Consider the following 26,194-nt stretch of genomic DNA (forward strand, 5'->3'; position numbering starts at 1 on the left):
TAAATGCATCGTTGTCCATGAGTGTTCTAGCTTGACAGTGTGTATATTGCAGAATATTCAGTGTTAAATCTTTACTCTCTGAACTAATCCCGGGTATAAAACATTGACCTGCAATTGTAAATGCCAGAAGCCTTTGCATTCCCATGGCTTAGGATTCCATCTTCCTTTTTGTATTATTAGGCAGAATGCACATGGGAAAACAGATACAGCCTTAGGCGTTGCACTGTTCTATTCTCATAAATACCCCAAACATGTCAGGTGAGAAAACCAGTTCTTGTTAGGGACATAAATGAAAAGTAGATGCATATATCTGAGTATGCAGGGAGTGGGGGAGGATATAATTTCTGTTTTCTAAACTCTGCTGATAAAACCTGGTATGCTTTTGATTCAATAATTAGGAATAATTCTTTTGCAGTTGTTTAGCAAGAAGACTTAACCTGCATTTTCTAGGCTACTGCTCAGTGATGGTCCTTAAATGGAAATCATTTTTTCCCTTTTGAAGAATCACGGACTCCTTCAATTTCATTATTTCTAATGTTTGGATGGTTTTTACCACCCAGCCCCTTTGCTGGTGTCTTTTAGACTCTCAGAAAGCGTTTTGATTTTTAAAACTTCTACCAACTAGAAATTAAGGAAAAGGGCATTGACCACCAGCCTGCAGTTTCATTGGTAACCATTTAAAGACACTTCCACCAATGATTTATGTTCACCTCTGTCACTGGGAGTCTGTCTTTCAGGAAGATGAAGTGCCTTTTTTTATTACCCTCTTTAACCAGGGTAAACCAGACCACAGTAATTATTATTACAATGTAATTTGCTTTCCCTTTTTAAAGAAGTTTTATACCCAAGGTGGGGAGAATCACGGCCTGCATTTCTGAACCCTCAGTTTTACCGAGTCATGTCCTCCACTGACGTGGGTCTCAAAAGGATGACTGGGTGCTTCCAGGTCTCCTTGTCGGGTGGGGGACGTGTGTGAGCCCCAAAGTGCTGGGATTTAGTTTTGGAGCAGGGGTGAGGGGGCCTGTGTCCTTGTCAGACAGATGTGTGTTTATGGAAGACCCCTGTATCTCAGGTCCGACTCTGAATCCGTGTCATGTTAACCTGATGCAGGAAGATCCAGAGCGGCCTCTGCCTTTCCCATTTCACACCTTTGCCAGAATCTTCCCAGCTCTCCTGTATGGAAAGTGGCAGCAACACCTCTTGGCCTTAAAATGCCACCCTTTTCTCTCACTGATGTCAGCACTCTCCGGAAGGTGCCTTCCCTGGGGAAGACTCACGGGAGCGGCTAGAAGGCGGCAGGCTCTCACCTGTTCACCGTGTGGAATAGAGCACAGGTGTACAGCACAGAAGTAACGCCAAGGAATAGCTTGAGGGGAGAATTTATGAAAAATTCTTAGAAATTCAGGCTTATTGGAAGCGTCCTCTGAAATACATTTTATCCCTTTTCACTTTCACCGTGACATTAAATACGTGTATCCTAAGCTTGAGCTTGGCACGTTTCCTTTTATCTAACACCTCTACTTTGAAGAATTCATCCTTAGTAAATAATCCTGAATGCGGGCAAAGATTTAGCAATCAATATGTTCTTTATAGCACTTATTTTTGTTGAGAAAAATTGGAAGCAACTTAAATGTCCATCAAAGAGAGACTAATAAGTTGTCATCAGTGGAATACACTGCAGCCGTTTAAAATGATAACAGAGTGTGTGGCATTGAGAGACGAGGATACATGGTTAGATTTAAGAGGCAGACACCAGAGCAGTATATATTATGCTGTCCTTTTAAAAGTACATATATGCATATAAATGTGCTTTGGAAAAATATCTACCAAAATGTTAATGTTTAAGTATGGATGGCCATGTTAAGTTTTAGTTTTCTTACATTCTTCTTCCCCGTTTGTGTTTTATAAATTTCTTACAATAACATTTTTTAATAAAAAATAAAGTGGGAGTTTTAAGAATAAATGCCTCCCCGCCCCCCCGACACACACACGCACACTCCTCCCTGCCCCCACAGCGGTTAGTAGAAGCAGTAGTTCCGGAGAAACGTCAGGAGTTTATTGCTGTAGCAGCTGAGATAATCTTAAAATAAAAAGTGAATCTCCAGGGGCTGCTGTGTGGTGTGGCCTGGGCTTTCCGACCAGGAACCCGGAGATGTGTCTTACCACCCTGCATCAGGCCCTGACTCTGTCCTCGTCAGCAGATTTCCTTCTCATTCTTCAGTCTCCATAACAAGTAGACACACAGCAGTAAAAGTGTGATAGCCAATTACGTTCTCCACGTGGCAGTGGGTCTCAGGTCTCATGTTTATTCACAAATGATCCAGAACTTTCCTCTGTCCTTGTTTCTGGTCAAGTCTGTCTCGTCTGATAAATCTTAACATGAGCTGCTCTCCGTGGTAGGTGGTGAGCCCCCCCACATCAGCTACCCTCTTCCTAAAGACATCAGAATGGAGTCATTGTCTGGAAATCGCCCTCCCCATGTGTTCACCACCAGTTTGCTTTTTCCCCTGACGTGGTGAACCCATCTGTGACTCTCAAGGGCCTCACATCTCACATTTGCGTGTCTTCCTCTGTGCACAGTCCCGGCTGACCAGCCAGAGTGAAGCCATGGCCCTGCAGTCGATCCGAAACATCAGGGGGAATTCACACTGCGTGGACTGCGAGACCCAGAGTAAGTGGTGCCGGCTCGTGGGGCGGGACCCCGGGCAGCGGGAGAGGGCTGCTGTGAGCGGGCTGGCGGCAGTGCGCCCGAGTCTGCCCATCCGGCACAGGTCATTTAGGACGCGATTTAGCAGCTTGGGAGGAATTGTGGTTTTGTTTGGATTTTGCTTTGCCACGATACCCTCCACACTGACGCCTCGCTTGCTGCACTGTCCTAGTCCTCTGAGACTTCCGAGCACTCCAGCCTCAGCTGTACCTCGGGCTTCGGGCTTGGGTCTGGGCAGCGACGGGGAGCAGGGCCGCCACCGACTCAACCGCAAGCTCCAACCCTGCTCCAGGTCCGAGAAGCAACCTTTGGCTGAATTGTTGATGTCTCGTTTGCTTTTTCCATAAAAATCGAGTGCAATTGATTAATTCCTGCCCAGACATTTCTATTTTTTGTTTTTTAGTTTAATTTCAAAATCATATGTTTGGGCTGTTGCCATCAAATGGTGCCTGTTTCTTGCTGTTTGTTTTTAATCTTATGTTCACACTAAAGAATCTGAACTGACAGAATAGGCAACTACTGCTCCGTGCCCTGGAGTGACCCAGTTTTGTTTTTTTTGTTTTTTTTAACTTTATCAAAAAATAAAAAAATTTAAAAAACATTTCAAACAAAACAAATGAATAAGATAAACAAATAACCTAAAATAACTACACTGCTTCTAACATGTTCCTTCTATACCCAAGAAAATTTACAAACCCTAATCATTCCTGAGCATTCCCATAACACTGAGATTACCCTCCATAGCTTATCTGCTATTAGATTGTCCTTCTCCCTTCATTAGTTGCTGTCTGTCTCTAGGTCCCCTACATTCTACAGCATAAAACATTTATTCTACCTTTTGCACTGAGTTCACGTTAGTGATGGAGAAACCCACCCAGTTTTACTCCATGCCTTCTGGTGTCCAATATTTACTGCTGTTTTCCCTTTTAGAGAGCCATTTTGTTGTTCACCCTTGAGGGTAGGCACTTACTTCTGAATCTTTAAATCACGGTGTTTGTGCACGTGGTAAACTCTGGGTGAACTTGTCCGATTAGTGCATGTATTTTAATGCAGTGCGGTTTGTAGGAGAGGGAAGACCGGTTCCCGCGTGGTAAAGGGCGCCGCCGCGGCTGCGGGCGAGCGGGGCGTGGCCCTGGCTGACCCGGAAGCGGAAGCCCCGTGGGTGCGGCGGGGCCGTCGCTGCACAGTTGTTGGAGAGTCGGCATTTTAGCAAGACCCTGGGCCTGGGGTGGGGTTGGGGTGCGGGCAGGGAGTCTCTGCGGGCACAGGGACTGGCGTGAGCGAATTGCAGGGCGTGGAGACGCAGGGCCCGTCGTGGGGCGTCTGCGGGTGCATCCGGGGGCACGGTGGGTGCTCAAGCGGGAAAGCTGGGGGCAGCCAAGAGCGGGGAGGGGTAAGTGGAGGATTTGAAAGCCTTGGTCCCTCACGTTTAAGCAGAGGGAAATCATTCGCGTCTTATGGCAGAGGGAGGTGGGGTCCGAGCTGTACTTCGGGACGACTGATCGGGTGGTACCTTTTCAAATAGCCGGGAACGCTGAGGTAGAGCCCGGGGTGGATCACAGCCGTGGAAAGACAAGGAAACGAGGCCCTCATCGGGGACGTTTCTGATCAGAGGGAAGCCAGAGCCGCTGCTGGGGGGCTCTCCTGGGCAAGGGCGGGCGAGGGCAGGGGGCGCGGCCGACCCTCCTTTCCTGAAGCCTTGCCTCCCAGGCAGGGACGTGGTTTCCTCTGCAAGTATCTGGAGGGACTTCTTTAAAGGATCTTTTTTTCGTTATTTGAGTTTTTAAATTTTACTGTTAAAATATATGATGAAATGGAGTTAGAAGAGAAAAGTAGTTATTTGAAGTGTGTTTTGACTTAAAGTTTTTCTAAGATCTTTTTTTTAAAAAAAACAGTCTGAGAACTGTCAGAACATCCAGTAGGGGAAACACCTGCAGTTGTGTGCACGGTTACTCCAAAGATTCCCTTCAAAGAGACGATCGTGGCTTAAACTTTACTGGTTTTGAAAGCTGGAGTGAGGGTCAGCCAAGCCCAGGGTGTAAGGGGGTCCTGAGATCATGAGGGTCCATTCTGAGAGCCGCCAGTGAGGGCGAAGCGGGCAGGGCTGGCCACCGAGGTGGGTCTGTGTAGAGTGAAGCCCCCTGCACAGACACACGGGGACAAGGCAACGGCAGAGTGAGAGACTGACGATTCAGGATCAGAAGTGACAATGAGCTTCCACTCCCGACAACCCTCTCCTCTGACGGGCCTGTGCCAAATGCTCACTGCATCACCCTTTTTAATTCTTATGGCTCTTCATGTCTCGGGTGAGGAAACAAAGGCTGAGGAGCCAAGAATCCATCCATGGTCATGTGGCCAGATGTAAACCAGGCTCTCCACCAGCCCACTGTATTTTCTCAGAGACACGAGACCGCAAGAGATCAAGGGCAAGAGGAGATCGCATGTTGGCAAAGACTTGTAAAAGTGAAAATACCCACTTTGGGTGAAAGGGCTGGGAAATGCGCCATCCACACACTGATAATGAAACATAAATACCCCCACAGGGTAATTTGCCAAGTACACAGAATGTTTTGGAAGGGTAGACACCCCTCCCTCTGGCTTTATTTCTCCAGGAATAACCAGTGGGAATGAACAAGGAGAGGACACAAAGAACTGGCTTTGCAGATGTTCTTCATGGCCCTGTTTATATAGCAAAGAATTACAGACATCCCAAATGTATAAAAATTGAAGAGCAGTTAATTGTGATATCTCCTCATACAGAAATGATATCCAACCTTCAAAGACTGTGTAAAAAAATTTATGGACTGAGATGGAGAAACTTCCTAATGAGTTTTAAATGAGAAAGGTAGAGGGCATTGAGTCTGGAGAAACCTACTGAATTTTTAGGTATTTATGGGAAAAACCTGTCAAGAGGCATCCGGAATGTTGATTCCAGTTGTCTTTGAGTGGTAGACTCTGATGATTTTAGTTACCCGGTTTTTCTATATTGAACATTTGTTTTTTAGGCCACGGGATATTGGGTGGTCTGTGTTCTTGCTGTGCTTCAGAACAAACGTGGGGTTCAAACATTGAATTAAGAAAAGGCATTTCTTCCTGGGAATTGGGAGGAAGGAAATGAAGTGACTGAGAGGAGGTAGAGGACACACGGTGCTTGGCCCAGGAAAGGCCCAGATTTCTTGTCTGAACGTTTTATCCCAGATCTGGGCCCCTGTGTCTCCTCCGCCCCCTGAGCTCCGCCCTTGGCAGTTTCTTCCCAATGACATGTGCTAGGTCTCTGCATCCATCTCGCACATCATGGCCACCCCTCCTGCCCCAGGGGGCTCTGGAAAGAGGGGGTGGGCCTGATCCAAAGGGAAGCCCAGAGCAACGGGTTCTCTGGGGCTGCAGAGGCAGTGGCCATGTCCTTGTACACCAGCGGGGTTCTGAGCCTCCACAACCAACTCTGCTGAAGTTGTTCCCTGGGAAAGTGCACCCCAAGTGCTTCATTGTCGGTGCTGCAACCCAGGGCCTCTCACTGGTCTGTAGACTTGGAGGTTTGTTGTTATTTTTTATTACAGGAAGTTTTTTATTTTGTCTTCTGTGCTATTTTTGAGGCACTGAGAAATTGGAATAAAGAAAATGGAAACCTTTTAGGGTCTCAAGCAGTAGTGTCTCTGCTCCCTGGTTGCCTTGCTGTGCTGTGGCCTTCAGCTCCTTCTACTTCCCAGGAAGCTCTTAGCAAACTCCAAGCAGAAACAAGGTCAGAGTTGGCCCATGTGCGGCACCTTCAGGGTGGTCTCTGCCATCGGTGACAGCTGGTTGGGTTTGTGGAAGGGGTCTCCCAGGAGCCACTCAGAGCAGACCATGGGGGTGCCTTGGACCCTGGAGGGTTGGCTGGTGGGCTGCAGAGCCCCTTTGAACAGCTCACCACACTGCACCCCAGCATCACCCGCAGATGCACAGAGCTGAGCTGACGTGTAGCTGAGCTGCCGCCCCAGCCTGGCTGGAAGGAGAAGCCCAGCACTCCCTGCCCCGCAGATGATGCTCACGGGAGTTTGGCCCAGTGACGCCCTCCATGATTTACCTGGCAGCAAAGGGGCCCAAAAAGACAGCAGCCTTCCAGCCTACGTTCTCTTTGGATACGGCTTTGGTAAAGCCATCCCCAGTCCTAGCTGCCTAGCTCTTGAAATAATCGTGACAATCAGATGCTGATGACAACATGAAACCCGTACTGGTCAAAAGACCTTCAAAGTGGAATGTTTGTTCTGTGGCGAGAGGAAGGAGCCTCAGCTTTAGACTGTGATGCCATCTCACCCAGGAGGAGAAGCACATTCGCACATTATGTGACACAGGCCAAGCTGAGCACAGGCATTGCTCATAGGACAAAAGTGGAGCAAAAGAAGTATCTAACAGCAAAGGAATTGGTCAGTAAATGAAGTGTTCAGGACACTAAAAATAATTTTTAATGAAAAAGAAAGCCAGTATGTGTATTGTCAAGTAAACAAATGTAAGACAAAATTTTGTTTATAGTATATTTCAACATTGCCAGGATAAAAGAATGCAGAGTATTCAGAAGTTAACCATGGCTGAGATGGGTGGAAGTTTCTAAGGCTTTCTCTCCTCGTTCTTTGTACTTTTCTAATTTCTTAAAACGAGTCCGCATTACTTTTATAACTATGAGAGGAGAAAAAACATAAAAGGTTGAAAGGGGGTGTTGGCAGCATGGGTCTCTCCATTGATAGAAGCCCTGGCTTTCCCTTCAGGGCCTCGTTGTCCAGAAGTTGTACAGGAGGCACCCTGGGCTCCAGGTGACACAACTGTTCTCAGCAGTCCCCACTGGGTTGTGAACACCATCCCAGCCCCTCAGCTCTCTGGCCCCTTAGTCTAGTGGTCTAGGCTGGGGATTCCCAACACGACATGGAAAACAGCCCCCACCACAGTGCTTGCTGAGAAGGCGGCTGGCCCAAGGGCCTTCTGTGCTTCCTGCCCCATGCCAGCCCAGGCGGCATTGTCCAGGGTGGGCTCTGAGCTTCCTTAGCTTTGGGGGTGACCATCCCTCGAGAGATTCTGTAGTCAAGTGTGGGAAACAGCAACGTCCACCTCTTGGGGAGTCACAGCCTCAGGACATCCATGCTTGTGGGATGTCCTGCCATAAAGACATCTTTCTAATGTGGCTCAGCCCAGCACTTTCTGCACCCACGTCCAGTGAGAGACTTTGTTTACTGCACCAATTTTCAACCCTCCACCAAAAACATGTGGAGGAAAGTCCACTCTCAAGGGCCCTGGAAATCCAAGCCGAGACCTTGGTGCCCTTGAGTGGTCCTGGCCAGCAAGCCTGACCTTCACAGACAGGCCCATCGAGGCAGCCCCGCCCTGCCATTGCTCGGAAGTGGTCTCTCCCTCCTGGGTGGCCATCTCTGGCACTGACCTCATCCACTGTGTTGTATGAACATGTGAAGTGCCCTTCTCACCCCGGGTGCCCCAGGGCTGCACACCAAAGGGGTCCTGGCACCCAGCACCACCGCCACCAGGTGTCCCAGCAAAACCCTGCAGGCAGCACATCCAGCACCCCACTTCCTCCACCAGCCTTCACCTGGCAGAAACAAGGAGATGGCAGATGACGGCTCTGCAGAGACTGTCGTCCCAATTTCCTCAGGTCTCTGCCTAAAATCCACCTCTCAGAGGGACCGCCCTGGGCCCTGATGTAAGGTTGCACGCTGCGTCCCGCTGCTCCCCGTCCTCCTGCCGCCCAGGGGTCTTTGTGGGCTTCCCACTTGCAGGTGGATCATGCATTTTCCACCTGCTTCATTTTCCGTCCCCTCCTATAGAATGTAAGCTCTACGTTTCCACAGGAAGAGACCTTTCTATGTTTTGCTCCCTGCTCTATCCCCAGAACCAACACAGAGAAGGCACTTAGTGTAGGTTCTGGTTGAGTATGTGAACAAACTTTGTTACAGCCAACAGCCAGCACTGTGATTTCCACGTGACGTGACACTCACCATCTAAGTTCCTTACCGCATTTAATCCCTGCGACAGCCAATGAGGGTGGGACCTGTTGTCCTCATTTCACAGATGAGAATGGTGAGGTGCAGGGAGAGTAAGAAACCTGTGAGGGCTAGACAAGGATAAAGGCATCCAGCTGATGGGCTGGCCTGGGCTGAGGACAGAGGCCGGAGAACAGGGCAGGGTGGCACCTCCAGGGGCTCAGGAGAAGAGGCACCTGGAGCCCAGCAGGAGGCAGGAGACAATGCAGCGTTCGAAGGCCATGCTTGGGGGCTGGGGTGTATCTGTAGATGTGGGGTTCTGAGCCCCAGAGCCAGGCCAAGCTGATGGCACTCCCCATTTGTTTTAAGATGTTTCACAGGTGCTAACATTGGACGATGCGATAGTTTTGCCACACCTTTGACAACCCCAGCCACAGAGTGCGCTAAGCGGGGCATGCCCTGCGGCTGGTCGGTCTCACTGTGCCTCAGACCCTAGAGGGTGGTGGTGGCTTTACTCCCCTCTCCCCCACTCAATTTTTTGATTTTCACCAAAGCCTGAGTGCTGTCTTGGCATGCGTCCTGTGTGTGCTCTCCATCAGGCCTAGCGTTGGCAGTTTCTAGTTGCTGCCAATGGCCCATGGAGGGAGGTAGAAGGGTGGAGCCCTGAGTTTTAGACAAGGGACCAGTGACACTGCGTTTTGCTCACTCTAGTGGCATGGACAATGGTTAGGGTCATGGGCTGAGCATCAGAACCAAATGAGAGGCTCTTGTGACAGTTCAAGTGAGCAACAATTGGAAGCCAAAAGTAAGCACCACAGCGAAGGTGGAAGAGAGGTTCAGTCCAAGAGATGTGCAAAAGCTTTAACCCCAGTGCTTGCGGTGGACTGGGGACAGGGGGCCTGTGGGGTCTCAGGAGAGGGGATGCGGTGGAGGTCAGGAGCAGCAAGGGGGTAAAGAGGGGGGAGACCACTTCCAGTGTGAACTCAGCTGGAAACAGGACACACCCAGGGCTCTCAGGACCAGCGTTGCTCATCCCTCTCGGGAGCTCTGCTGTGACATGCGGGACTTGCTCAGGCCTCACCTGCCAGCCCAGAGCCACAGAACTCCCACCCCTCTTTACATCTGCCATTGGGATCCAAGACCAGGTCCCCTGGTTTGGTTCTGAGCATTTCCAGTAGACCCGCCTCCTGCCCTGGAGAGGACCGCCCTGTCGTCGGCTGTTCGCATCCCGCTGGCCTGTGCAGACCCAGGGACAGTCCATAAGCCCTCTGATCGCTCTTCCCAGCCGGGTCTTCTCAGCTCCTGCCTTCCTCCTCACTTGTTTGCCGTCCACCCACGCCAGCTCTTCTTCTGCTCAGGATCCCACGGTGGCTTCCTGGTAAACCTCGTCCCACCCTGGCCACCGCCACCTCTGTGATCCCTTACACACGGCCTCTGCTTTCATTCACATGGAAACCGTGTGCTGGGGCAGGCCCCGAGGAGACAGCGGTGAACAAGATGATGTTTGTGCCACGAGACGCCTGTAGGGAAAATGGCCCAGAAACACGGTGTTCTAGGTGTGAAGGGCTCACAGCAGAACACTCGGACTGCTGTGAGCTCATCTGTCAGGGAACCTTACCCTGACTGGAGCAGGGGATGGGCGGAAGGAGGTGGGGTCCAAGAAGGCGTCCTGAGGAAGGAGGATTTCAGCTGAGACCAGAAAGATGAGGAGTTGACCAGGCAGAGGAAATCTGTGTGCAGGGAGGTCAAGGAACTGCAGGGTGCTTGCGTGAGCAGGTGGGAAACGGGGGCCCGGTCTAATCTTACCGGCAGGGATTTTAGACTTGATCTGGATGGATTTTGACATGATCCTTTTTGCTGGCTATAAAAAGTCCCTGTGGGGAGTGGACCAGAGGGAGATGGAAGATGGGGCCGGCCAGCAGGAGGTAGTATGGACAGGGTGGGAGGAAGAGGTTGGGTTTGAGAAAGATGAAGAATTGGTGTTAGCTGTGGGAACAAAGGAAGACTCAAGGTTGAGTCCCAGGGTCCTGGCTTGAGTAACGGGGAGCACCGTTGCCAGTTGCTGAGAGAGAACACAGGCAGAAGCACATGCCTACGGGGTGAAAGCTCGGAGGTGACTGTGAGACACCAAATGGAAACATGCCGTGGGCACCACCCCATTCAGGAAAAGGAGCGGGCGGGCGAAAATCTGTGCCTGGTTGTTAGTGTTTAGAGTGTAATTGCAGCCACAGGTTGGGAATGAGTCTACCTGGAAGAGAGACTCAGAAGAGACAAGCCTGCAGGACCCTGGGAGGTAAGGGGTGGGTTCAGGGGGAAAAAGTGGGGAAGAGAACAAGACGGAAACCAGAAAAGTGGGAGAAAAATCCAGAGGTATCGGAAGGCAGTGTGGTGAGGAGGGAGTTGAGGCCCTTGATTGTCAGTGAAAGGTGAAATAAACTGGTGACTAGAAAGTGTCCTTTGGATTTAGCCAATGAGGAGGGTGGAGACCCCCAGATGGCAAACATCAGGAAGGTGTAGACAGAGAGCAGTGGTATGGGCGTCTCTTTCAGAAAGTTGGTTGTGAAGTGGAGTGGAGACGCAGGTGAGAGCTGGAGGTGAACGAGGGGGAGTTAGGTTTACTTGAGCTGTTCACCACACCACCGTCGTCCCCAAACACCCCCAAGGCCCAGGGCAGCCCATCCAGACAGATCTTACTGTCCATCGCTGACACCTTCCTTTTTCTAATTGTTCTTCTCAGCACTTAGTCTGTGCATGTTCTTGGTCCGTTACCTTTGTTTGGTGTTTAGTTTCCATTTCCACCCAGAACCTGTCTGGGATCATGGACCTCTCTCCTCTTGTATCCTCCAGAGTGTCCATAGCCACCTTCTGAGAACATGTTAAGTGGTAGATAAATGGCTGGCTGCTTTCCTGGTTGATGAGCACAGGGCCACTCCTGGTCATTTGCCATCCATAAACTAAAGGACATTTCCTCAGTGATTCCAAATAAATATGGCATCAGCTACTTGGTTTTTTGTTGACTCTTCGAGTGTACTCAGAGTAAATAGTGATTATTCCTGGGTGATGTGAGCCTTATTTGCTTCAGTCAGTGGTGAAAGCCATTGAATTCAGGGGCAACCCCATCACAAATCAGTTGTCGATTCTAGCATGAAGCCAGCCCTGGGCCCACATTCTGTCTTCTGATGATGTCAGCCAGTTTCACACAGTGAAAAATGATCCAGCTCAGAGTCCCAGAGCTGATCTCTGAACTCATCCATTGTCCTGGACAGTCATGTCCTTGTCCAGTATCACAACCCTCAGCTCTGTGACCACTCATTCCCCAAGTCGGGGTTGACCCAGCTGGGTGACGACTAACCAGAGGAGCGTGGCCGCCATCTTGCCAGCAGTGAAGAATAACAAACTTTGTGCTGCTGCAGTAGTCACCATTAGATACAGTTGCTGAAGACCATGTTGTTTCACTGTAGTGTGTCGCACTCCTGTCTTTGAAATTTGCAAACATACCCATTGTGTGACTGATGAAAACTTTGGTGTGCCAGCAGTTCCAGAGATGTTTCTCAAGGGCATTATTGCTTTGGAATCACTCAGCTCCCCTCGGCAACCCTTCTCTCACCCTCTGTCAACTACTATCCACGGTGAATGCCAAGTCATGCATGATTTTTTCCATGTACATTTACCCTCTCGAGTTAAATGCTGCTGGTGAAGAATTAGGAAGTATATCTTTCTCTCTGAAACAGCACTTGGAATTGTTGATTGTATGGGAACGGGGAAAGAATTAGTCTAAGGGGCAGACTTTGGCTTAAGCCAAATTTTTTAACGTTGCCACCAACATGTCAAGTCTTCCAAGACATTTCAAGTCATACACTCTGAGAGAGGGACCGCTGGGTATTTGTGTCCTAGTGATCCGTTTTGAGTCTCAGATTCCAAGAGCACTTGGAACTGGTGATGATGGTCTGATTGCATTTCACTCCCTATTCTTCTTTCATAGATCCTAACTGGGCCAGTTTGAACTTGGGAGCCCTCATGTGCATCGAGTGCTCAGGGATCCACCGGAATCTTGGCACCCACCTTTCCCGAGTCCGATCGCTGGACCTCGACGACTGGCCCATTGAGCTTATCAAAGTGATGTCTTCCATCGGGAATGAGCTGGCCAACAGTGTCTGGGAAGAGAGCTGCCAGGGGCGGGCAAAACCCTCACTGGACTCCACAAGGTAGGCATGTCGGAAGGCGTGTGGCTGCTGATGCGTTCCGCCAACATTCAGACAAATGGAAATGAATGGGCTTAATGACAATCACGATCGGAACGGTCCTGCAACCTGTGGGAATGCTGACTCGCACAGCACAAAAATGTCTGTGTTTAAAATTGGTCTTAAGCAAACGTAGCTAATTCAAAGTCTTTAAATTTTTAGTTTGCTTTTTGGCCTTGGGAATTCCTCTCCCCCTTTTAGAAATGTGTTAAATTTCTAACCTTATGAATATATTACTTTAATTAATATATTTCTAATAAGCATAAGCTGTTCCATTAACACTATGAATTTTTGATTCTTTAATTCTATCATACTTTTATCTTTAGTAAGCATCTGTTTGGTTGATTTCCCCCTTCAGGTAAATAACTTTATGGTAACAAAAAACATGTTTTCTAAAATATCTGTTTCTAACACATTTAATGAACCAAGCATGCTATAATGTATGGAGACTCCTCATTTATGCTAATTGTTATCCAGTGGGAAAATTGCATTTATTTTGAGGCCATTTAGGTTCTCATTTTTTCATTTACAGCCATTATAAACCGTTTTTGAGTATACATACATATTTAATGTTACTAAGAGGTGATAAAATGGCATGCCTTCCGAGAAGTCCTGTTTCAGAGAGGGTGTTTCTGGCACATTCCGTGACGGACCGTTTCATGCCTGCAGGTTGCTTTAAGGAAGTGGCCTTCAGGGCTACTCAGACGCTGTGCGGGTTGCTTCACCCACATAAGAAGTAGGGGTTGCCCTCTGCTTTCAGGATCGCCTCTCAGGTGTGTGAAAAGGAAAAGGGAGAGCAGGTGTCTCCCGTCATTAGCCTTTTTTTAAATTTATCTTATTTGCTTTGCGGACAATCAGATAAAATGAAACTCCAGTGGCAGTCTGTGGTTGGGCCCCACGAAGGACAAGAAATCCTTTCTCCTGCTAGGCAGTAATCCTGGGAGAATTGCTGGTGGGATTCTCCAGCAATTTCACTAACTAAATCTATTTCGCTAACCCTGAAAAGTGAATTCGTGGTGCCACCTTTGGTTCGTCTTGGAGAGTGAAGCTGTGCGTTAGTTGTGCGACTCGTGTTGGGTATTCGGCAGGGAGGGGCCGGTCGGTGGAACGTATTTGTTTATAAGTGCAGAGGTTTAACATGAATCCTCTCTCGATGCATTCTGCTACATAGTGTAAAGGTGGGTAGCTTTCTACGTTCGAGGGAAATGATTGACTTAAATTGGGAAACACTGTAGCAATCAGTAGGGTCACCTGCCTTGAGCATGCTTAAAAGAGGCGTTCATGTTTTCTTATCTGTTTTTTCTTAGAGATACTATCCTTGAAGGTTACTTCAGGTCCAAAAGTGAAAAATGGTTGGAAGTTAGATTGACATACAAATGCAGAAAATATTGAAGTGTGTTGGGAAAAGATTAACTTTGTACATCTTACTGTTTATGTGTGAGATGAGCTATTTTTAATATCATGAATTGGAAAAGTTTGTTTTTCCATTTGTCATCATTAGAAACCATTTAGGATGATTAGAAGCAAATATGTGGGTTGATTTTTTTTTTTTAAACTGATAAATAGTTTATGTTGATTTTTAATCTTATACATAAGTGAAGACTGGGTATATACTGGTATTTTATCATTCCCATTTGTATATTTAAATTAAGACTTGAGAGCGTAACTTTCTCTTCTGTTATTATGTACATCACATCTTTATAATATAGAGACATATTTCAAAGTCTTCTTTTTTCACAAATGCAGTGGTTGTGGTTAAATCCCAGCTTTTCTTTGGTCACATTTGGGTTCCTATAGAGCCAGGTTGAGTTTTCACTTCTCTCCAAGGCTGTGGTGATGGTGATGTTGTTAACGTGGTATTTCCAAAAGTAACTTTTGAATTTTTAAATTTCATCAGTCTCTAAGAAAATAAACAAGTATGAGGAGTTAATGTTTCCTTGTGCCTTTAGTAATTCATTGGGGGGGGGTTGTTTTTAATTAAATCCAGCACTTTTGCTCATTGAGCACTTTCTCATGACAAGCAGGGTTAAGTAATAAGCATTATTCTGCAGCGATTGGTGGAGAATGTTCTCAGGGCCAGCTAAAGGTGTCAGGGCTCCGAGTAATTCAGGGAGCAGAGAGATTCTTACAGCTGGTCTGCCCTGGGAAAGTTTCCAAGGAGAAACAGCATCCGAGCAGGACTTTAAAAGATGGTGCTATTTCCAGGGCCGGGGGACAGGAGTGTGTGTGCCAGAGGGTGGGAGTGAACCCGGCAGAGAAGGCATGTGGGAATCAGCAAGTGGGTCCAGAGGCAGGGCCGAGCAGGAGCTGGTTGGTCTGCTTATTTATTCATGTGTGTTCCACCTTGTTCCCGAAAGAAGTAAAGGCAGCCGGCAGGGTCCTTGGAAGGTCCATGTCGCGGCGAAAGAATGGGATGCTTTAGATGCACTGTTGGAAAGATGAAAACAACCCCGTGTAATAGCAGGGCAATAATTCAAACAGCCATCACCATCACCACCTCCACCTCCTGCAGGCATCTTGATGAGAACTGAAAAGCAAAGCCTGGGCAGGGAATGTCCTCAAGGAATTCCGTCCTGAAGTGGGCATGGATACATAGTCGAGATCCTGCCTCCAGAAGGAGAAAGATCTCCAGCCTTCAGATCTCCATAGAATGCCTGATTGGTAGGAAAAAGAGCTGTAGGCTTGTTCTAATGTGGCCCTAAGGTAATACTAAAAAGAAATATTTTAATAAATTTTTATCTCCACCCAAGGAAAAGCTAAGTGCAATATATTCAATCTAATTCTTTGAAAAAGGGCCCAGCTGTTTCCCTAAGAAGCTGCAGCCCGTCTGTCTCCTACAGAAGATTCATTCTGACAGCGGAATATGATGAGAAATGTGCCATGTCCCCCTCCCCCCATGAAACAACACAAGTGGGTTCGGGAAAGGTAGAACATGGCAGATCCATCTCCAGAGGAACAGCCAGTCCCCCAAAACGCTGCCTTTTGGCGCCCCCCAGACCCGAGGGCGAGCTGGGAGAGCGGGCGCCTTTGAACAGCTGGGCAGCCTCCTGCTCACAGCCCTGCGCCCTGATTAGAGCAGCTCCAGACAGCCAGTAATTGGTTCCAGCGAGTCTCGGCCGCCCCGAAAACTGCCGTTCAAACTTCAGCCACCTCGTGATCAATCGAAGCTGACGGCCGCTGAAGCGGTATTGACTTCCCAGTCCTGAACAGGGGAATCATTAGTCAAGAAAAGCATCTTTTAATTACTCCCAGGAAGAAATTAAAAAAAACCTTTTTGGATGGATTCTGCAACAACGGCCATTTTTTCCCAGTGCATTCGATATTAAATTTATTGCCTCAGGAGGGGCAAGATGCCCTTTCCCCACCCCCCCTCGGTAATGGAGGTTTAATTTGGAGCGAGAAGTCATATTAGAGTAGATCGATGCCACAACAATTAACTACCTCTGGGGTGGAATCAAAATTCCTCTCTCTAATTGCTATTGATACCATTTAAGCTCACTTCAAATATTGATTTTAAATGGGGATGCTGAAGTAGGGCAGAGGTGGTAATGGGGCAGAATCAGCTGGAGTTGGGGGGTTACAGAGGGGCAGTTTGCTGTCTGTAGGGCCAGCACTTCCTGACATTTCCATGTCCGTTTGTCTGTGTAGGGCCTGGAGCCTCAAGGCAGGTCTCGGGGTTCCGGGGTTGGCACAGATGGTGCAACCGAAGGGAGATGTCACCAAGCTCCTGGGGGACCCTTTCAAGTGAAATTGTAATAAGCTCAGAGGTAGTGATAGTAAAACAGTCGAGTGCATATTTCTTGAGTGAACGAATGAACAGGTGAATGAGTGAAAGAGTAAAATGGTTAGAGCAAAACCAATACATATTGGGGGCCCTTGCCATATCCGTGCCTTGTTGCTCCGCATCTGTGCGAGTGAAATCAGGGTGCCGACGTTTCCAGCGCACAGCAAAGCCATCTCTAAACCCATCCGCACCCCCTCTGCCAGGCCCCACGGCAAGGTTGCTCTGCTTTATTGTCATCCCCAGTTCATGTATAAGCTCTCTGGCTTGACCACAGTGACACTGATTTCCAAACAGGACCGAGCAGAGCCCCTGGCACTGCCGTCCTCTTGGCTGCAGGCCCCGTGCTGCCTGGCTGCGCAGTCTCTCTGCCTCCCCCCCACCCATCTCCACATCTCCACGACATCGAGGCATTTGGTTGCTAGTTGCATTTCAGCGCAAGTAACCTATTTACATGGTGGTTTGGGAGCCTGCTGATTGTCTAGGAAATCAAAGGCAGCCTGAAGTGGAGAGCTGAGTTTCAAATTCCATGCAAGAGCTCCTGAGAGAAGCTCGAAGCGCAGTTGAAGTCGTCATAAGCCCTTTGATTCCACTTAGAAGGGAACCGAGTTTGCTGATTCAGTACCTGTTCTTTTCCCTTGTTTTTTTGTGTTTTTTTTTTTTGTTTTTAGCATCTTTCTTGTTTGGGTCATAATTTTTAAGTTCACCGTCGTGCCTCGACTCCCTTCGTTGTCTTTTAACCTTTAAAAAGATGTCTCCTTCGATAGGAAAATTGGGGGCCCGACATCAGAAATCTGCGTGGGAGGCCCTGACAGCTGACTCCCAAGATGGAGCCGGCCTGCCCCACTGAAGTGAGTTGCATCCCCCTTTGATTCCGGCACACGGCTTTCATCTTATTTATGCACATGGAGATATTGATAAAGGGGAAATGTATCCAAACTGAAAATAATTGGATCCCCACAGCTAACCCTGAGATATTAAAAGCAGCACCACTTGGCCGTGTCTTTGTCTTGTTAGGTTTGATCAGAAGATCACAATCTCGTAATCTCAGGCTCAAATTTCTGGCATAAAGATGCAGCGTGACAAATGGGGCCTCGGGGAACACGACTCCCTACCCAGCCCCAGGGTTGTCTCCTCTGATTATTTTTCAACAATTCTTGGCCTACTGAGGTCAGTGTTTTGTCTCTTTTGAGTGTTCCTCTATGCTTGACACCTTTTCCTATTTTCTTTCTTTAAAAACAAAAAAAAAAAAAAAAAAGAAAGAAAAGTACAGAGGGAGAGAATTGGGAAGAAAAGGATTTTGCCGTGGATGACCAGAGCCCATCTGCAGTTGGGTGGCATCTGCTCCCCACATGTCACTTCCCTCATTAACAAGCAATTGAATTAATTAAATGCTACTCAGAACACGCATAACAAGCTACCGGCAGTGTCCAAATTAGCACTGATAATCAAGGATGATTTCCTTTATTACCCTGCTAAGTGGTGAGCAGACTCTGCTCTCCCTGCCTGCCCTCATCTATTTACATACCCCCAGCCTCTGCCTTTGGAAGCGGAGGTTATCTTACCTAGTTAATTTGCCACGATCACCGAGCATGGCGGATTGATGCCCTGCTGCCACGGCCGCCGTCGCGCAGCCCCCTCCCTGGCCGCCCTCCCCCAGCCCCAGCCTTTGTATCTCCAGCTCACTGATAAATTAAAGACCACCCCTGTGGTCTCTCAAGTGAGTAATAGAGGCAGAAATTTCATTTTGCAACTGGCTGATTTAATGATCCAAAGGGTAATTAATGGCCTGATTATCTTAATGTTAAATATGTCCGGCAGCAATTACTGTGACCTCCTGCTTGTCAAGGTCCGGGCTGTGCTCTTCTTTCAATTAAGTTCTCTGGGGCTTAATGGTATGAATAAACTCCTCTGATTCTATCATCCCGGACGCCGAGGGTTCAGGGAGCTGGGGGCTCGTTTGGAGTTTTAATCAGCCTGTCTTCTACGCCAGCAATCAGAGTTTACAATTATAACAAGGACAGTTTAACTTTCTTCTTCTCCCTGGATCATGCCCACCCCACCCCACACCCCCTTTTGTGTTTGTTTTATTTTATTTATTTTCATGTAGCTATTCCGGTGCTCTAAGGGAGAATGCTGTTTATCGAGACAGCCGCCGCTCGGTGAGGCTCGTCTCTTCCAATATAAATTATCATGTGAACGCTGCGGTTTTTCTGTGTGACAGGCTTAATTAATTGGCAGGAGCCCCCGAAAATGACAGTGCCACTAATTGCAACTCAAAGTGGATTTCCGTCACTGCGGTGCGCCCGTCGGCGGGCGTGCCCCAGCCCCAGAGTGTGTCGACCTCCCGGTCACCGGGCCAGGCGGGGACATGGTCCTCGGCCATGGCAGGGACAGCCCCGAGGACGGGCCGTGGGCCCTCGGGTGCGCCGTCCACGCACACAGGTGACATTTAGTGCCAGCAGAGTTTATGCCTCGCACCTCTCCAGACCCAGTGGCTGCCAGGGGACTTGGGTTTTTGCTCAAGATATTTTAGCAACTTCTCTTAGTGGGGAGACTTCGGATTCCACGGTGGGGGTCGTAATTCACTTAGCGACTGCCCCCCGGTCCTCATTAGCACATTGCTAAAGAGGCTGCAGTTTACTCGAGCTCCATGCCTGGGTCAGAAATCCTCCACTATAAATATTAAGCCAATTAGGAAAATGTACAAATGAGAAGTACATTAACACTGCCTTAAAAATAATACCTATAGATTACAGTTGACAACAGATGATGGCAATTCATCTAGGAAAGCACGGCCGGGGAGCTTGGTGGGAATTCAGGTTCAGCAGCTGTACTTTCCAGTTAAGCTCTTGTTACAGCCTATCTCTAATTATACTAAAGGCCATTTTAAGATTCTCCGTAAGATTAAGTAAACTGGAATCTGCGTTTTAAGGGATAGCTGTTCCTTACATTTTACCTTTGAACCAGATGGTTAAATTGGTGCTATCAGTTTATTGGCTGCCTGGTACCCCTGAACCCCAGCTATTTGCTTGATCCTGTAGGAAACCAAATGTGTGTTGAGAGCCAGCTCTGCTACCAGTGATTTGTCGGGTTGAAAATGATTCTTCCAATAGTAGAACGTTTTCCAAAAGGTCATTTTCTTCAGTGGGTTTTGCACTGGAAAGATTCTCTCCTTTAAGGAACCTTCCTACTTCTTCCTTCTGAATAATGAAAGGAAGGAAGAAGCAAACATGAATGCAGAGTGCTTGAGCCAGCTCCTGATGCATGATTATCCCCATTTTCCAAATGAGGACAACGAGGAGTTGGGATCCTAAAGTCCTTTGCCTCCGATCCCACGCATGTGATTGAGCCTGGAACCAGAATCTGACCCTTGCAACCCATCCTCGGTCCTTGTGCTGCTCCAACTGCTGCTCCTAATCTTTTTCTGCTCAGTATCTCACAGCCAAATCCCATGGCAAGAGTTTAGCGGCATTCCTCCCCTCTTCACCCTTTGGTCCCACTCAAACTTGGTTTCTATTTTATTAGCCATTGTGTGTTTGTGTGTGTGTGTGTATATATATGAGGAGTATGATGTTTTTATTGCATATAATAATATAACTACAATATCTTTTTGCTTATAAAATTTCATAACGTGATTCCTGATAACTTAAAATAATAAAGCATAATTCATTGTAGTCTGCCTTCAGGTGACAAACCTGATCTTTAAGTCACGCCATCACGATTCTGAAATCTTAATCCTCTGCAGTCGGTGCTTAATCCTAAGAGCTTCTCTGGGAAACAGTGCTGAGCACAGCTGATGGAGGGGTAGGGTTTGAACCCCAACTTCCCGTGTATCCATATCCCCCTCCTGCCCAAGCCTCCGTCTGCTCCTGCTGCTGACCTGACACTGCCAGTTGAAGATGTTGACCCTGTGCTTTAGAGCCCTCACCATCATTTTGTTAACTACATAATGAAATGTGGAGCCAGGACAGAGGATTCTAGTTCTGTTGTGCAGCCACCTCTTCTGCAATCTTGTTAAAAACCAGGGTATTTTCTCATTTGTAAGCTGAAACTAGTCATTATTGCCACCCACTTAATCATGTAGAGTTAATGCTAAGAAAATATATTTATGAAGTTTCCTGGGCTCCTTTTTAGCTGGAAAGCTCAGTCAGCTTTGTCTGTCCTGCCTGCTGGTGAGAGGGACAAATGACCCACGCCCTCCGGGTGCTGAGGGCACTGCTGATGTAGGAGATGTGGTCAGTGTTTACTTTGTTTTGTAGCTGTGGAGTAGTTTATTGTACCTTGGAATGTGCTAGAAATGTCAATTCTCCCACCCCAGACCTACTGTCTCAGGAGTGGAGACTAGCAAGCTGTGTTTCAACTCTCCAGGTAATTCTCATGCACACAAACATTTGAGAAGCTCTGGTCTACACCAAGCAGTGTAAACAAATGCCCACAACCCTGCCTGGAGCCATCCTTCCCATCTTAGTGCAGGTTCTTAGACCTTAGTCCTCACCTGCTGACACCCAAGTTACCTGTCCTCTTTCTGCACCCAACTCTGGTCCAGTCTAGTACATCCAGTGTGGCAGAGTAGAGGGCACTGCATCCAGGGAGCACCTCTGGGTACAGCCCCAGTAGAAGAAGACTGGGATATATCCCAGGGGTGCAAGGTTGGTTCAACATATGAAAATCAACTAGTGTAACATACCTCATTGATAGAATAAAGGGGAAAATCTACATGGTCATCTTAATAGATGCAGAAAAAGCATTTGACAATATGCAACACCCTTACTTGGTAAAAACACCCAAGAAACTAGGAAAAGAACAACAAACCTCCTCAGCATGATAAAGGGCATCTACCAAAAACCCATCGCTAAGACTGAAAGCTTTCCCCACAAGATCAAGAACAAGATAAGGGTGTCCACTCTTGCCATTTCTATTCAACATTGTATTGGAGGTGCTAGCCAGGGCACTTAGACAAGAAAAAGAAACAGAAGGCATCCAGGTTTGAAAGGAAAAAGTAAAACTAGCTCTATTTACAGTTTCTATGATCCCGTATATAGAAAATCCTAAGGAACCCTCAAAAAAATGTTATTAGAGCTAATAAACAAGTTCAGCAAGGTTGCAGGATACAAGATAAATATACAAAAAATCAACTGTGCAATAGCAATAGCAATGAACAATCCTAAAATGAAACTAAGGAAATTATTCCATTTACTGTAGCATCAAAAATAATCAAATACATAGGGATAAAATTAATCAAAGAAGGGTTAAGATTTGTACACTGAAACTAAAAAACATGGTTGAACGAAATTAAAGAAGACCTGAATGAATGGAAAGATATCCTGTGTGCATGGAGTGGAGGACTTAATATGGCTAAGAGGTCAGTACTCCCCAAAACCGATCCACAGGTTCAATGCAATCCTTATCAAAATCCCAGCTGACTTTTTGCAGAAATTGACAAGCTGCTCCTAAAATTCATATGGAAATGCCAGGGACACGGAGTAGCAAAAACAATCTTGAAAAACAAGAACAAAGCAGGAGAACTCACACTTCCCAATTTCAAAATTTACTACAAAGCTACAGTAACCAAGCCTGTGTGGTACTGACATAAGGGCAGACATATACCAGCATACCTTGAAGACACTGTAGGTTTCATTCCAGACCACCGCAGTAAAGCAAATATTACAATAAAGCGAGGCACGTGATTTTTTTTGGTTTCCCAATGCATATAAAAGTAGTGTTTATACTATACAGTACTCTGTTAAGTGTGCAATGGCACCATGTCTAAAAAAACTATGTACAGGCTTTAATTTAAAAAGACTTTATTGCCAAAGAGTGCTAACCATCATCTGAGCCTTCAGCAAATCATAATCTTTTTGCTGAAGGATCTTGCCTCGGTGTCGATGGCCGCTGACTGATCAGGGAGGTGGTTGCTGAAGGTTGGGTTTTGCTGTGGCAATTTCTTAAAATAAGATGACAGTGAAGTTTGCCACATCAGTTGACTCTTACTTTCATGAAAGTTTTCTCTGTAGCCTGCAGTGCTCTTTGATAGCATTTTGCCCACAGTAGAACTTCTTTCAGTTGGAGTCAGTCCTCTCAAGCCCTACCACTGCTTTACCAACTTTATCAAGTTTATGTAATAGTCTAAATTCTGTGTTGTCATTTCAACAAGGTTCACAGCATCTTCACCAGAAGTAGATTGCATCTTGAGAAATCACTTTATTTGCTCATCCATAAGAAGGAACTCCTCTTCCATTCAAGTTTTATCATGAGATTGCAGCAGTTCAGTCTCATCTTCAGGATCCACTTCTAATTCTAGTTCTCTTGCTGTTTCCACTATATCTGCAGTTACTTCCTCCACTAAACTCTTGACCCCTCAGAGTCATCCATGAGAGTTGGAATCAACTTCCTTACCCTGTTCATGTTTATGTTTTGACCTCCTTGCCATGAGTCACGAATGTTCTTAGTGGTATCTAGTTCCTAGAAAGTTTTCAATTGACTTTGCCTGGATCCATCAGAGGAATCACTGTCTATGGCAGCTATAGCTTTTCAAAATGTATTTCTTAAATAGTAAGACTTGAAAGTCTAAATGACTTCTTGATCCCTGGGCTGCACAATGGATGCCGTGTTATCGGACATGAAAACAACAATAATCTCGTTGTGTATCTCCATCAGAACTCTTGGGTGACCAGATGCATTGTCAGTGAGCAGTCATATTTTGAAAGGAATGTTTTTTTTTTGTGAGCAGTAGGTCTCAACAGTGGGCTTAAAATATTCAGTAAACCCTGTTGTAAACAATGTGCTGTCATCTAGGCTTTGTTGTTCTGTTTATAGAACACAGGCAGGGTAGATTGATGATAATTCTTAAGGGCTGTAGGATTTTTGGAATAGTAAATGAGCAATGGCTTCAAGGTAAAGTCACTTGCTGCATTAGCCCCTAACGAGAGAGTCAGGCTGTGTTTTGAAGCTTTGAAGCCAGGCATTGACTTTTCCTCTCTAGCTATGGAAGTCCTAGATGATATCTTCCAATAGAACACCATTTCATTTACATTGAGAATCTTGTTTAGTGACTACATCAGTGATTCATCAATGACCTTAGCTAGATCTTCTGGATAACTTGCTGTAGCTTCTCCATCAGCACTTGCTGCTTCACCTTGCACTTTTATGTTATGGAGACAGCTTCTTTCCTTAGACCTCATGAACCAACCTTTGTTAGCATCAGACTTTTCTTCTGCAGCTTCTTCAACTCTTTCAGTCTTCATAGAATTGAAGAGTTAGGGCCTTGCTTTAAATTATTAGGCTTTAGCTTAAGGGAATGTTGTTGCTGGTCTGATTTTCTATCCAGACTACTACAACTTTCTCCATATCAGCAATGAGACTGTTTCCCTTTCTCGTCATACATGTGTTCACTAGAGTAACACTTTTCATTTTCTTGAAGAACTTTTCCTTTGCATTCACCTCTTGGCTCACTGGCTCAGCGAACTTAGCTTTTGGCCTGTCTCTGCTTCCAACATATCTTCCTCACTAAGCTTAATCATTTCTAACTTTCGATGTAAAATGAGATCCATGCAACTCTTCCTTCCACTTGAACACTTAGAGGCCATTGTAGGATTATTAACTGGCCTCATTTCAGTATTGAGAGAGGCTCAAGGACAGGGTTAGAGACAGGGAGCATCCAAAACACATAACATTTATTGATTAAGTTTGCCGCCTTATATGAGTGTGGTTTGTGTCACCCCCAAAACAATTACAATAGTAACATCAAAGATCACTGATCACAGATCACCATAACAGATACAGAAAAATTTGAAATATTGAGAGAATTACCAAAATGTGACCCAGAAACATGAAGTAACCACATGCTGTTGGGAAAATGGTGCTGACAGACTTTGCTCAACTCAAAGTTGCCACACACCTTCAATTTGTAAGACACGCCATATCTGCAAAGTGCAGTAAAGTGAAGTACAATAAATCAGAGGTATGCCTGGAGAACAATGGAATATAACTGACAGTCCAGAAAGAAAACCTCACGTTTTGGTCAACTGGATTTGAACAGGTGCCAAGACAATTCAATGGAGAAGGAAAACTCTTTTCAGCAAATGGTGCTGGAACAACTAGATATCCCTCAGCAAAATTATGGATTTGGACTCCTACCTCTCACCATATATAAAAATCAACTCAGAATGTGTCGAAGATCTGAAAGTAAGAGCTAAATAAAACTAAAAACTCTTAGAAGAAAATATTGGTGTAAATCTTCATGAACTTGAATTAGCCAACAGCTTCTCAGATACGACACCTAAACTACAAGCAAAAGAAAAAAATAAGTTCAACTTCATCAAAATTTAAAATGTACATGCTTCAAAGAACACTAAGAGAGTGAAAAGACATACAGATTGGGCAAGAATAATTGCAAATCATTTATCTGATAAGCATTTAGTATCCAGAATATATAAAGAATTCTTACAACTCAACAGTAAAAGGGCAAATAACCCAATTAAAATGGGAAAATAATCTGAATAGACATTTTTACAAGGAAGCTATACAGATGGCCTATAACCACATGGAAAGATGCTCAGCGTCATCGGTCATCAGGGAAATTCAAATCAAAACCGCAGTAAGATGCTCCTTCACATCCACTTAGATTACTGTAATCAAAAAGATGGACAGGAGCGTATATTGGTAAAGATGTGGAGAAATCAGAGACCTCATAATTCTTGGTGGGAATGTAGAGTGGTGCAACCATTATGGAAAACAGTTTGGTGGTTCCTCAGAAAGTTAGACATAGAGTTCCCATATGCCCCAGCAATTCCTTTTCTAGGTATATACAGAAGAGAAATGAAATCATGTCCACACAAAAATTTGTACATGTTTATTCATGGACCAAAGTGGAAATAACCCAATATCCATCAGCCAACGAATGGATGAATAAAATGTGGTGTCTCCATACTTTGGGTATTATTCGGCCATAAGAAGGAATGAAGTCCTGATAGATGCTATAGTGTGGATGAACTTGGAAAGCATTATGCTGAGTGAAAGAAGTCAGACATAAAAGGCCACTTATCGTATGACTCCATTTACTTGAAATGTCCAGAGGATGCAGATGTGTAGACAGACAGTAGATAAGTGTTAGCCAGGAGCTGGGGGTCAACAAGGAGTATAGGGTCTGCTTTGGGGATGATGAAAATGTTCTGGATTTAGACAGTGGAGATGATTGTGAATATACCAAAAAATACTGAATTTCATACTTGTAAAGGGTGGATTTTATAGTATGGATTTTATGTCCATGTTTTTTAAAAGACAAGGAAGAGCTTCCAAAGGGGAACAGGTGGGGCAGGGCATTCCACAAAGAGAGGAGCCTGGCCAAAGGCACAGACACCCACGAGCACGTGCTGGGTGGCAGGGACAGACCGGGCCACTGCGGCACCCCGCTTCAGCATGGGGAGTCAGCCGAGGGCCACCCCATCCGTGTTCTGAGGAGATTTTGCACGTTTAGCCCAAGACCCCTGCTCTGGGGGAG

At 46.4% G+C, this 26,194-nt stretch overlaps 1 protein-coding gene across 1 annotated transcript in view; it reads left to right on the forward strand.

Annotated features, from left to right (window-relative positions):
* The window catches only part of AGAP1 (ArfGAP with GTPase domain, ankyrin repeat and PH domain 1), a 434,418-nt gene that overhangs the window by 361,283 nt on the left and 46,941 nt on the right, over positions 1-26,194 (forward strand). The window contains 2 exon segments of the mRNA XM_037850014.1: positions 2,581-2,671; positions 12,653-12,875. Coding sequence (XP_037705942.1) covers positions 2,581-2,671; positions 12,653-12,875 — 314 coding nt within the window.

The sequence above is a fragment of the Choloepus didactylus genome, chromosome 9, assembly GCF_015220235.1.
Source record: "Choloepus didactylus isolate mChoDid1 chromosome 9, mChoDid1.pri, whole genome shotgun sequence".
Lineage (NCBI taxonomy): Eukaryota > Metazoa > Chordata > Mammalia > Pilosa > Megalonychidae > Choloepus > Choloepus didactylus.